Source organism: Cydia splendana, chromosome 10 (assembly GCF_910591565.1).
Source record: "Cydia splendana chromosome 10, ilCydSple1.2, whole genome shotgun sequence".
Classification (NCBI taxonomy): Eukaryota; Metazoa; Arthropoda; class Insecta; order Lepidoptera; family Tortricidae; genus Cydia; species Cydia splendana.
Genome location: NC_085969.1, coordinates 2,913,987 through 2,928,372, shown reverse-complemented (window position 1 = coordinate 2,928,372; position 14,386 = coordinate 2,913,987). Strand labels below are relative to the sequence as shown.

The 14,386-nt window shown below is 37.6% G+C and overlaps 1 protein-coding gene and 1 long non-coding RNA gene across 4 annotated transcripts in view; one reads left to right on the top strand and one right to left on the bottom strand.

Annotated features, from left to right (window-relative positions):
• Window positions 1–14,386, bottom strand: part of LOC134794194 (max dimerization protein 1-like) — a 621,339-nt gene that overhangs the window by 124,678 nt on the left and 482,275 nt on the right. For 2 of the 3 annotated variants that reach the window (XM_063765935.1, XM_063765934.1), the window contains exons 6-7: window positions 8,879–9,039; window positions 4,042–8,091 (exon numbers count right to left, since the gene is read on the bottom strand). In XM_063765935.1, the coding sequence (XP_063622005.1) occupies window positions 8,879–9,039 (161 nt within the window). In that variant the 3' untranslated portion in view covers window positions 4,042–8,091. Of the gene's footprint in view, window positions 1–4,041; window positions 8,092–8,878; window positions 9,040–14,386 lie in introns of those variants that run through there. The other variant, XR_010144641.1, reaches the window with a different exon arrangement.
• LOC134794209 (uncharacterized) lies at window positions 2,082–3,633 on the top strand. Its single transcript, XR_010144643.1, has 3 exons — window positions 2,082–2,208; window positions 2,923–3,314; window positions 3,494–3,633. It is a non-coding gene; the product is annotated as an uncharacterized LOC134794209 (long non-coding RNA).

The following is a 14,386-nucleotide window of genomic DNA, read 5'->3' as shown; positions in this document are numbered from 1 at the left end:
ATTCCTGTATATTTATCGCGATATTTTCGAAAATGAGACCCTTATCACTTCAGACGTTTGTATTATTTATTACGAGTACCTACCTAAGTAGGAATAATACTTTATTCAGTAGGCAAATGTTCATGTTTCTTGTTTGAGATGTTTTTGTCTTTCTCTGGTCATTCGCTGGTCGATTAATCCAGATTTGTGTGTCGAAATAAAGTATTTCATTCAGATTTTGTTATTTAATTTTATCTCTGAGTTTGCCACGGTTACCTACTTATCTAAAAAATAAACAGCAACGTAACATTGTCCAGTGGATTTCGGTTCATTTTGATATATCTACCTACAGACGTAGGTATATATCCTTGTAAGTTCAGGTGATATACAGTAAAGGGCCATAAAGTTTGCACATCGGTATTTAGAAAGAGAATATTGGAGGCAACGAGAATGAAAGAGACAACGCTCTACGAAGCCGAAATTCCGATGTGCAAACTTTATGGCCCTTTACTGTACTTAACATTTTGAATGCTTTATGTCATAAACTCCCGGACAAGCTCCCGGGTGGAAGGGAGCTAATAGCTAATGTAAACCTTACTTGAAAGTGTGAAGGTTACTTTGACAGTGTCTGTCATAACACCTATAGTTGTTCTTGGCCCTGTGGGCACGACTAGTAACGACGACTTAGGTGTTCTTGGCGTTCAAAAGGTTAAATATAATACCTATAAAAATATAATACCTAGGTTAATATATTGCGGCTCGATTCGGGAAATGAGTTAGAGATTAACTAGATACGATATAGTAAAAATATGTGACGTTCCACGGCAAAAGGTACCTTATGGCAGCTGGCGCCGCGATTCGGGAAATGAATTAGAGATTCACTAGATATGAAATAGTAAATATATGTGACGTTCCACGGCAAAAGGTACCTTATGGCGGCTGGCGCTTATGTCGCTTAGCGCCGCAATAATATTGGAACGGCGTTAATAATAGCGTAAGCGCCAACCGCCATAAGGTACCCGTGACACGTCACATATCTTTACTATATCATATCTACATAGTTAATCTCCGTTGATGTCCTCTCCAGGTATCTCCGTTATGTTCATAGGGTAGAGTAATTATCTAGATCTATGGTATTTTACAAGCTTTTTATTTAGTTTCACCTGACCGTTGTCTGTCTGTCTGTCTGTGTGTAATCAAATCTTGCAAGTTAAATTTGATCCACTTCCCGGTTTCCGATTGAGCTGAAATTTTGCATACATACGTAAGTCGGGTGACAATGCAATATTATGGTGTCATCGAGCTGATCTGATGATGGAGACCGGAGGTGGCCATAGGAACTCTGTGATAAAACAACGAAACCTAATTGTGTTTGGGATTTTTAGAATTGTCTCGATGAGTATTAGTTGCCTGTGGAAAAAAAAGTACAGTCAGCGATAAAAACTTGTACCAAAAATGAAATTTTTGCCAAAAACTTATTTATTAAACCCACTGGCCCTATTTAACCGCCGTACCTCAGATCACGCAACTTATAACTTGTTATAAACAAGGGTTTCGACGATATTCTTAATTTGACTCGTACGGTGGTTAAAATAAAAGATTAAAATTTTCCTTTTTTTGTAACAACCGAGAAATAAAACAAAGAAATATTTATTTATAATTTTATTAAATTAGTTCTATAACTTTTTTACATATAGTAAATTATATGTGCCACGTTCGTCAAATACATTGAATAATGCTGCCAAATCACATCAGCAGTTGTCGCGGTACCTAATGTTTGCCTACTCAGACAGAACCGTCGGTGGAACTCTGCCGGTTTCTGTACGAAATATCAAAAACAAAAATGGGCTTCTCATAAAGTCGTAACACACTACCGCACCGCACCAAGGTCACGGTGCGGTAGTGTGTTACGGCTAATAGTGCATACGGACATTATCATCTCATTACATGCAGTTCACTGGAGTGAAAGTGAGACAATATTGCGCAATGAACTTGGATCGTCTAGAGGAGGTCTTAATAAGGCCCCTGTACACACCGGGCCAGCGTGGGCCAATCCATGTCTGCGTGCCTTGGACTGGCCGGCGCTGGCCCAGTGTGTACAGAGGCCTTTATAATTTAAAAAATAAGATATTTTCAATAGGGGCCACAGTAGCCTCAAAGTAGTTGGACGAAGTTTTCTGACATGTTTTAAAGACTAAAAGTCTGCCTTAAAACATCAACAGGGACATGGTCTAATAAAACATGGTCTTCCATTCCCAGAGTGACACGCGATTACGTCACAATAACATTGCCACTTTATTTCAACATAACATGTTACATGGGTACATTATACCTATGGTTAATAAGTTAAAATATTTCTTTATAATTTTATAATTTTCATTTATATGTATTTTAGCTTAAATTTTACAATAACACGTCATTTTTAATTACTCGTTAGCAATATCTTCCGATTCACGAAAGAAATTTCAGACTTTCGGGTAATTCTGTTTATACTACTGGCAACACAGGATAGCGCTATGGACATTTGACAATTCGGATCTAGATAACTTCATGCCCTGACCGTCATCCTTGTCGAACGCGTGTTAATTGTTATTTCCTTCTCGCTCAGTGTCAGCAGTCGCAGTGTTTTCCAAACTTTTCACGTCGTAAGCTTGGTAATTAATGTGTAACTGTGAATTAGTTTTTTAAACGTTTGTCTTGTATAGATAAATAAAGTTTAATTTAATACATTAGATTTGTTTTATTTTACTATGTTTCTACATGAATAACTTAAAATTAATGCCGTTAAAATAATTTTCACCGTTGGTTAAAATTCTCCCACATTTCAAAGTTTGAGAACCTGTAAACAGCATGATGACGTAGGCGCGTGTCAGTTAGGTCATACGCGAATCTCGGAATGGAGTACCAGGCGGAGTATATTATTATACCATGAACAGGGAAAAGTTATTAGATTCTACGATTTTAAATTTTACCTTAAGATAGCAGTATAATTTTGTTACACACGTAGAATTTAATAATTTGCACAATGATGCTTGCTTGCTTGTGACCAGTATGCTGATTTCAGGACGCATTATAGGTGCTCAAAAATAAAGCACTAATAGACGGGCTATCGGACCGCGACCTTATTACGGTCCAACGCCTGTTCGATCGAGTGGAAGGTGGTTCGACGTCCGTCCGTTAAGGACGCAGTTATGAGTGAAAGCGAGAAAGAGATAAGCTTACCGGACCAAGGTCGCGTCTGTTAGCACTATTCAAGAAATCCGTGATACTATTCAAACGTAAACTTTTTCGGATTGGCTGTTACAGAGGGTATGGACCTGATTGGCGGATTTAAGGCCTGTGCACACCGGCTTGCGTGTGCGTGAAGTGCACGTGCGCGTGCGCTAAAATGTTGGAGCCGCACACGCACACGTCACCAAGCGGTGTGCCGTGTCTCATAAGGATCTGTATACTACAACACCGCACGCGCACGTGCACGTCACGCACACGCAGCCGGTGTGCACAGGCCTTTAAGAGGGATACGTTCAAGTAGTATCATTCGGTCTTAATCTTTCGCTCAGAAACCACGACATGAGTTTGTGACGGCGCATATTCCGTCCAACCTGGCAACCCCAACCCGAACTCGCCGGACAATATATTTATGAAATAATTTGTATAAAAATTTTGGCTCCAATATTTACAATCGTACTGATATTTTTTTACACGCCGGACTAAAATGTTTAATTTACAGTAGCAAGATCAAGTAGGGTTGTCAGAGCTGGTCGGCAGGACAATTTATTGCAATTTCAATTCTAATAACACATTTCTTATCTAGTAAAGAGTGCGCGCGTACAGTGCACGCACGTACAAATACCCTATCGATACAGTGACTGTCGGGTTGACACAGAGCCGCGGCTCTTAAACTACGTGCGACAGAATAGAGTAAGTAGGAAATAGCAACTTAAACTCACTGTAGCGATAGGATAGACAATTTATTTAAGAAAGAGACAACACCGAAGGCAGATGACTGGATCCATTGCCACTACTGTCGCCCGCGCGCTAAAATACACTAATTTTCGTACATCGTACACCGATACCGTCTCCCTGTTTCGTGTTTTTAAAAATTAACATTTAGAATTAACACTCAAGTAGGGGCTTATACAGAATTTGTACTCTTAAAGCGTCCCGTCGCCGCTTGCACCCACACACTCGGCAATCGCAAATGAAACATGAGTTCTACACGATAATCTAGCGTCTACTCGAACTGAGTAGACCAGAGAGAATAATACAAAATTCTAACGGAGCATTCTGACAGCTAGGCTACGACAATAAGTCCTCATTTCCATAGTCTATTGCGCGCTTTCTGAGATCTCATTGGTCGACCACAGACAAAGTCAGCAAAACGATTTTATAGGTTAACAGAAAACGCGCCAAAAGGTACTCTATGAAAACAAGGCCTTATTACAAAGTTCTTTCAACAGTTAAATAACCTTCAGTCCACAGTCCAAATTCATTTCACAGCTGGTTACCAATAGGTAAGGTTGACGAAATAGGTGTAAAGTGAGACGATCTCTCGAACAAAGTTTGAACAAGATCGGCTCACTTTATATTTCGTCAACTTTACCTATAGTTACGAAAGGGGACTGAAGGTTATAAATATCTGAAAGTTGCAAGAATAAAAGTGCAGTTAAATTAGTTAAGTAAAGGATGGATTTGCCAAGTATATTTTCTCTAGCTAAACGATATATTTTTAACAATGGACAAGGCTTCTATTTTTAATTATCGTCGAGTGTACTATTAAAATGGTTCACTCAATCTAGACAGCAAATATAAAAAATCATCCAGGCGTTCGCACAAGTTCTTGAATGAAGTATCGCAACACATTGGTAGTACATATTTAACAAGATCGACAAAGCACTGTTCTAAAATAAATTAAATAAAAATATATTGTTTTGTGATAGTAAGATAATTTGAAACTGATAGTTTGTTGATATCTTTGAGGCAGGATTGACAGAGGCACACAGGTCTTAGGCGTCACAAGTATTTGGAGGTGTCGGGCCCTCTAAGAATATACTACAGCGGACCAACCTGAATTTTTATAAAAAGGGGGAAATTGGTCAAAAACGACCATCAAAAACATATTACCGTTATATGTAAGCCTTTTTACTAGTTTTCAAAATTAAATTCACCACGTGTTTGAGATCTTTTTGTATTTTTAACTCGCCTTTACGATTTAAATTCTAGACGAGATAAAAAAAAAGTTGTCGAGATTCATAGACTAAGAGCTGGCAGCAAAAATATCACATTATTTTATAACCAGCCAGCTCCCCTCTATAAGCTTTAAGCGTAGCGATATCGATAAAATTTAATTTTGTTTGGGGCGCTAGGTTTTAAGAGATGAATGATGCATCCTAAACGAGAGAATAAATATTTCATCAATGTACTCAAAAGAGTATTTTCCTTTAAAAATAAAGCAAAGTGGAAAACCAGAAAGGGTGAAAAGGATAGTTTTTTTTGTTTAAGTATAATGTATTTTTAAGACATAAAGATGGATGAAGTATAAAATTATTACTTTAGTGTAAAAATATGGGGGTGTATAACTTACTCAATAATATGTCTCATAGTTCTTAATTCGCTGACATAAGCTATCGGACACATTTTTGAGTACGATGTGTGCACCCATATTTTACCTGACCTTACCTGAGAACTTGGTCCCCGATGGATACTCGTATTAAGTGTGTGTTAAATTTTAGGTATATTTAGAGAACATTTATAATTTAGGTTGATCCGCGGTAGAACATCTCTAAAACCCGACTGGCACACCTCATCACACGCATTAATAACCTTAAGAGATCAGACTGTCATTTCTAAAATAAATGTTATACTTACAAATGATAATACGTTACAACTATCCTTACATAACATTCATACCTAAAACAATTTACAATAAGATTTAATGCAATTATTAAAATCACGCGCCGCCGCGGAGTCTGAGGGTGACTCCGGGCAATTGCGTCGCCACCAAAATTGTTGATCATACATAATGTACAGGGTCATTCGCTCTTCACAAAATGAATTAACAATTTATACAAGGTAAAATAGTTTTAACAAAATATGTGTACTCTTATAGTTGTTATGTTATCCCCTTGCAAGATTTTGTATCGACACATTACCATATTGTCATTTACAGTGTATAATTTTATTTTTGGTATGTGAATGTCCACATAAATTAAATACCACTAAAGTAATTATGTCATTCGACTTGTCAATATATTTAAAAATAAAAAAAATATAAATTTATATTAATTCGCAATAATATATTAATTATTATACTCATTTCACTCTATCTAAAATAAATAATAATATTGTTGATCTCAAGATTTATACACAGCGATGACCACTCCCATATTACTGCGACTGTGTCGAATAAAATAAAATAATTTAATAAACAAGTCTATTATAATGACATATTACTGAAGATGGGTGTGTGACAATGAAGTGAGATCATAGAATATTCAATATCAATACTTAAGAATACGATGTTAGTCTGTGGGGTCCGTCGAGGCATAGACGATGATAATAAATAAAATTTGATGACAAGAAGCTTGTAGGCTTGCGCGTGAGTTGACCGAGCTACGCAACGGGCGGTACAGGCGGCCCAAACTTACAGCGGCAAAATACGACTGGGCAATTTCCGCGTAAATACTAAAACAGACATACCTAAAACTGACACAAACATACAGATTAAGATGTATGATGTTTCATTCATTTACCTACATCTCAATCGCTTTTGCATTAATCCACTGAAATAGGGTGAAAGAAAAGCTCGAAATCTTCGAAATTTTGTGGTAGTGCGGTGAGGAAACGTGTGGCCACAAAACACCATTTTGTCGCCGCTGTTCGGATTCGGTCAAAATGTAAGTTTTCAGGGATATTAACTGACTTAATGTTGCTTTACAAGGAAATTAATTTTGTGCTAATAAAGGAAACACAATATGTAAAAAACACAATAGAAAATAAAAATTCTTCGACCGCAATATCCAGGATTCGTTGTGATCGGTTGAAAAGTCATTACTGTCATTAGTTACTTTAAATCATTTTTTGAGACATAAAATTTACAGTACACGTCTTCAAATACATTCGCATCTAATATCTTGACGCAGTGAGATATTAAGCGGGACCGCCTGTACAGAGCGTTTCCAAAAAAATCCTCATAGCCGAAATGATCTAGTTAGTACGCGTGAACTAATAAATGGAATCCTTTCTATAATTATTTTTGGTGGGCTTGTAACCCAATATAAGATTTTGTAGACGTCCACTTAAAATTCACAGATCTAATTCTATTTGATTGATTTTTTACAAGAAAAATAATTATATACAAATATAAAATTGATATTTATCTATACAACATTTTGCTAAATCAGCAACGTTTGTGAAAAATAACGATAAGTACCCTAGAGAGTAACGATCAACTAGACCGCTTCAATATGACCGATAGAAAATTCAATAACGTATAGTAAAATAACATGATTTACCACAATATCAATGATGATGAAAATACAAGGCGTTCGAAGCCCAATATGTATTATTTTGTACGAAGAGTCATGAAGTATTCAAAACTAGTTTTAAAATCTTTTACTGTTTAAGAATTTACCCCAACGCTAAACTAAAACTAATTACAAAGACCGGATGTAATTTGTGAAACTACAATGGAAACAATATGCGCTCGAATTGATTAATATAAAAAGGAATGTGCGAGTAACACACAAAAAGTGAGCCAGGCATTGCATTTGGGGAAATATCCCTTCTCCTCTAAAATCGACTCGAGCGCTCATTGTAACCGAAAAATGGAATCCACACCGATATGCGATTTTACAGAAAAGTTGAAATAAACGGGTTTTTGGCAATTTTGTACTCGGTGATAATTTGCAGAGGTGTTAAGACCGGCGCGTGGCGGCCAGAGCTCGGTGCGACTAGATGGCGCCAGGGTCGCCGGCGTTCAGTCGCGGCGCGGGCACTCGTCACGTTCAGTCACAGAAACAACAGTCGCCTTAGTACATGTATCAACAAAATGTTCTACGATTGTTTACGTTACAAAGTTATGACGTCACGCTCGCTCCGCCCACTTGAAACCTGGAAATGGAAACGTTCGACTTAATTATCGATCCTTTTCAGAAGAAATGAGTAATGGATTAGTTGAGTTACAAGAGATTATTTATTTACAGTCTTTTAGTATGATTATATGTGCATGATATGTAATCTCAGCTCGATTATTAATTTGAGTTTATTAGCCCTCAAATGACGTGTTTCTTAAGCGACTAAACTTGACTAGAAGATCTGTTGTAAGGCCGATCTAAACGGTGATATTTGCAAGGCAATCCCTTCTACTTTCTGTCACCTAACTATCCATCTAGGAAAACTCACTTATAGTTCGTTTTTTTAGCATTAGAAAAAAGGTAAACAGTCTTGACGTGTCTTTTTATTGGAAAACAATTTTGAAAAAAAAAAAAAAAACAAGGGGTCGCACTCTGGGAGTGCCGGCAGAAGTGAAAACTCAATGACATTGCAACAGTTTTTCGATCAGGTCACGACGTCTTACGAAGCGTCTTACGTCTTACGCTGTCGCGAGTTTAATATTTTTCACCATCATAAAAAGTGGACAGCGCCGCTAAAGAAGTTTTCACTTCAAAAATACGGCAAATATGTAACAATTACAAGCCAATATGTACAATTATGAATCATATACGATTATTTACATTATTATGCTTGCATAAGTAATAGTTACTGAGTTTTAAAAAGCGTTTTTCAATTAAAAGACACGTCAAGATCGCGTAGTCTTTTACTAATGCTAAAAAAACGAACTATAGGCTGTCAAACCGTCTGGTTTTATACTGTACCTATAGTTCACGTTACTACTAACCTAGATCCTCGTGTTACGGGGCGCGCGGCGCGCGTTGCGCGGCGAGCGACGGCCGCGCCGCGCGCGCTCGCAGACGCCGCTGTCCCCGCTGCCGCTGCGGCCCGACACCAGCGACTCGCTGTCGCTCTGGTTGGACGTGTAGCCAATCACGTCCACTTCGTCTGAAATTGAGATATGTATATTATTAAACATGATAAACTTTGCAATAAGTAAATAACAATAAACTGTTTTTTTCCCCAACGTATAGGTAGACTCTATTGCCGAAGGGTGGTTGTTTTCGAGCGTAAGAAAAAATTCGCCACTTTTAAATCCAGGCAACGTAGCAGGTATCAATCTGATCCGTAATGTATCGTTTGTGACGCTCCCGTCCCGTACATCGTTTGTGACGCCGTCACGTCAGCGTCACGTGACGATTGCCAATGGAATGGATCACGTTTTCAATCCACAAGGGGATCTATCTTGCTCTCTTTCTATTCGCTATAGGTTACATCATACATGTGTGACCCGTGTCGATGGATCTTTTTCAAAACAGATGGCATAAGAAGCCTGACACTGACATATCTAATCCATATCATATCTAGACCTAACATTTGACGTATCTTAAAGTTCGAATCGGGCCATTATTCTGTGAAAAATGTGCAATTCAGCCTTCTTATGCCATATGTTTTGATTTCGAATTCCGAATTCTGTTTCGAATCGAGCCGCAAGTATAAATTCAAAGTGCCATACCAAGTGCCTAGGCCCTTAATTGGGGCTTAGGTCTCTAAATCCGGGCCTGCAGATTATCTACAGGTTGACAGAATGTTCCTTATTTTGTCTCTAATAATGGGTTCGTAATCGCTTTCCTCTACAAAGCGGAAAATGCTCGATCCGCTACAAGCGTAGCGCTACGAAACCGTTGGTAATAAATGTGTTAAATCAAATATAGAATGAGGCTTCGGAAGGTATCCTTAACTCTCTGGGACTTACAGTCTGACAGAAATGAGTAGAAATTAAAAAGTGGCAACACTGTAGTGTCGTCCCGTTTTCTTATATGAATTGGTTTGAAAGGGACGACACTACAGTGTTGCCACTTTTTAATATCTACTATTTTTTGTCAGACTGTAGGAGTCCGCTTTCGTGTTCCTTTGTCAGCATAAATATTTAGATTTCATTCAAAACATTTTTACCCAAACAATAACAATTACAGAATCGAATGAAAACACTTTCAACCTAATTCGGCATTAGCTAGAGTTTTGCAAGGCTAATGCTGGCTTTAAAACAAGGGGTTCCGTAACGGAGTGCCCTTGGATTCCGTGCGGTTTGGAACAGGGTTCGCTAAGTGACGCTTGACCTCTTTTTGACGGGATGTTTTAAGTGTCCTGATTTATGAATAATTTAATGGTCGGTTTATTTAGGAACGAATCACGTTTTGTAATTTGAAGTAATAGCTCTTAATATTAGGGGTTCCAGGATTGTTTACGTTTATACGCGAAGTTGCACAATAAAAACTTAGGATGGTTTGAAATAAGTTTATGGCAAAAATTTCATTTTTGGTACAAGTTTTTATCGCTGACTGTACTTTTCTTACGACAGACAACTAATACTCATCGAGACAATTCTATAAACCCCTAACACAATTAGGTTGCGTTGTTTCATCACATTGCGTTGTTTGGGTACTGACCCTACCTGAAGCGCTGGTAAGGGCATTTATTTGTGTGATGAAGACGGATATTTGTTCCTGAGTCGGGTGTTCTATATACCGTCGGCAAGTACCCACAACACAAGCCTTATTGAGCTTACTGTGAGACTAGGTTAATTTGTGTAATCATGCCCTATTTAATATTTTATGCTAAACGCTTATTTAAAATGTGAATTATTTCTCAACATCAATATGACTCATAAATCATAATAAATAAAATACCTGGGAGACCGAGCTTTGCTCGGAAAACATATAAAAACTCAAAAATGCGCGTTTTTCTGAGATAAAATTACTGAGATCAATTTTTCGCCTCCGAAAACCCCCATATAGCAAATTTCATCGAAATCGTTAGAGCCGTTTCCGAGATCCCCGAAATATAAATAAACAAGAATTGCTCGTTTAAAGGTCTTAGATAGATTTCTCAACATCAATATTTATGACTCATAAATAGATTCGGACCAAGCTAACACTGCATGCCATTCCCAATGATAAATTGTGGCAATGTCATCATTTTATGAAAATATGGCTTCTATGTATAATGACACTTCCTCGGTGTGTTATGTTAAGTCTATGTCGGACTAAGATGAGAGAGATTTAAAAGTGCATGTTGCTAGGTCTACGTGAATAAAGATTTTTTAAACTTTGACTAGAAAATCGTAAATAAAACAAATCATAAATACAAAATTTAAACGATTTGGCAGAGGAGTTCAGAAATGTGAGTTGTGAAATAAATAAGATAGCGAACTGTGACGATTTGGCATGGACGTATAAAGTACAAAGTGGCCAGTGCGGTGCAGTGCGCGCGCCAATTTCCGGCAATCCATGTTAAATGGGGATCGGACGCAGGGTTGACAACGTGAGAATAGTAGATTGTTAACCAAGGGATGAAATGATGCCTTTCTCCTGAGTTAAACACTCTACTTTTCATTTCGAATACGAGGAAAGTAAAATGCATGTGTTTTTTTAAAAACATGACTAAGTATAAATTTTTATAGTGTTTTTGAGGGTAGGTACTTTCAATTAACAATTTAGGCAAAAGTATTGTTATTTATGGAATGGGGAGTCAAATATCGGAATGGAAATTGTATAAAAAATCCATTTATACCCAAATTTCAATTGCTTATCGTAAAAAAATTAATAAAATCGTACTTGGAACCTAAAATGCTCTGGTGCAGAAACGTATCATTTTCTGCACTCCTTTTAGAACAACAATGACCCTCTTTCAGAGCATGAGATATGAAAAGAAATTAAACGATAGCCTTAGCCTTTGCCTTAGTTGCAAACGAAGTATATACAATGTAAGGAGTTTGTTAAATACTCATAACAACTGGCTGGGAGAAGTACTCGTACATCATCGAGTGGTAACAGGGGAAACGTTTTTGTACAGCAGTGGGATGCTCAAACAGAAATTAATAGAAATATCTAACTATTAAAGAAATGTAAGTCATTTGTCGAAGTTTTTAAGGGTAGGCCGTTGTAAAGAGTTAAAAGGCAAAGGTACTTAATCGTGAAAATCTTTTTGGTACTAGGTACATAGTATGTATTGACAATGAAAGATTGCCTCGTATGTCCTTTACCGCTTAGACCATTTCACATTTCTTTCAAAATCCAAGTTAATGTATCTTTTAATTATATATTAAAGATACTTTAAACTATGCTACGTATAGAAGTATCTACTGTTATTTAAAGTTAAACTGTATTTTTCAACTACTTATAAGTAGTCACCTACATTAAACAGCTTTCATATAAAAAAGATTTACTGTGACATTTGGAAGTGCTAGTCAAAAATAAAATGTCTCCCCGGAAGTGGCAACCCTCGCGGAGCCCTCGCTCGCTTCCGGTCGCCGTTAAAAGTTGGCGGAAAGTGAAATGATGCAAAAGCTGAATGCCTGTGCGTGGCCAAGGATCCGAGTGCTGTGGGGAATTGCGGATAAAATGTTCAAAGTTTACGTGATATTCAATATGCATAGATTTATAGTGTTTTTCACATAAGTAACTTTGTCCGTATTGATTTGAAAAAAAAAGGAGTACATATTATACAGGTTTTTAAAGGAGCAACGCGTGTGAGGCACCTCTGATAATGGTGGTCAAACGCTTTTATGCCTAAAACCCATGGCGCACAGTGCAAGGACGTCATATTTGTTATTGGTAATTTTCTGTTTTTCGACGATAACTATTTATTGTCCAAACATAAATCTATGATATTTAGTAAGGACAAAGAAAATTTGAAATAAAGGAATATTGTCAAAGTATGTAGTCAGTGCATTTACTGCCATCTTTCGACACAAATGATTAACACTTTTAGAACGCCATTTGACTTAGATCCGTATTTTTTCACTGATGTCTTAAATTTGTTAAATGTCAAAAAGATGGCACCATAGCTTTGGCCTATCCTCGAGTAGATGGCGATACTTTGGAAATCTGCTCAGGACTATTCCTCCAAAATTTTATTATTCTTTGTCAACACCATAAAAAGTTAGCATCGAAATACAGAAAATTTGTATAGCCTAACGACAAGTATGGCGTCGATCCACAGTGCCGTCTTGAACAAAGTTAAGAGACATTCAATCCACCCTTTACTTTTTTATTTAGAATAAAAATAGGTTTGTAAACAAAGAGTCAATCCCAAAATTAGTTTCCTTACCTCATTTTCTTTTTAAATAAGTGTTTGCAAATTCAGAAATACTCAAAATACCTACATCCTAAACAATTTATTACAGGACCGAGTTTTCAAATTATGTAATAGCTTACATAAAATGCAAGCGAATGTAAATAAATGTCTTACTTACCTACGCAGTCTTGCCCCAGTTACGACGTAGAATAAAATGGCATATTTCCGAATCGAATGCAACGAGGCAACCAGAGACGAGCGAATAAGAAAGAGTGGTAGTTATTACCATCCTGGACCTTTATCCCTCAGCCCCCAGGTGGGACGGTCCCTGGTGAGATTTTTGTCAATGTTTTGATCTTTAAGGTCTTTTTGGACCGTCGTCGATAAAGTGGCAGTGGGGCCTTTCGCTTTCACGCTTCATCGTCAGCAAGGCTCTTTTGACGATATGGTCTTTGGGTCTCCTATTTATATGACCCTAATAAAGAGAGGTAGTGTTTATATAATATGGTTGGCCTCCTTATGAGATACAACAGCATATTTTTAAATTTTACGACAGGCAAAAAAGGCCAGATAGAAACATATTTCAGGTAAGTGAAGGAGAAATATGCTGTCACGTCACAGATTATTCAAGAGATTGCCTACATATGAAGAGTGGAGGTAATTTCACCGACAAGAACGCGGCTCTTAAATATTAACGATGATGAGTATTTTTACAAAAATGAGCACTGTGCCCAAACGGAAAGTCATGCGTCTATCACACCCGAGGTTACGGGCTGGAATATGTTGAGTTTCTTGGAACTACAGTGAAAGAGAACATCGAAAGGAAACCACTTATGAAAAAACCTGCTTCCTCTTGGGTAGGAAGGTCACATGTAAAGTGGCCGTATCTCTAATAACTAGAGCCTATTTACAATTTTTCAACAGGTTTCTAGAGATACACAAAACGCTTCACTGAGGTGAAAAGATTGATTAATATCTTTCGCTCGCGGTGATATATATCACTCATTTCGCTCATTTCGCTCAGTGGATCTATTCTCGAGTGAGTAGAGAGATGGTAGAGGGTAGAGATGTTAATCAATCAGATACACACAGCCATAAGTGCGGTCGCAAAGATGGCGAATCACACGATACATGCACGATACGATGCCGCCATGTTTTCCCGGCACCCTCCGAATTCTTCCGAACCGCTCCGAAACCTCGCATAGTCTCACTCGCT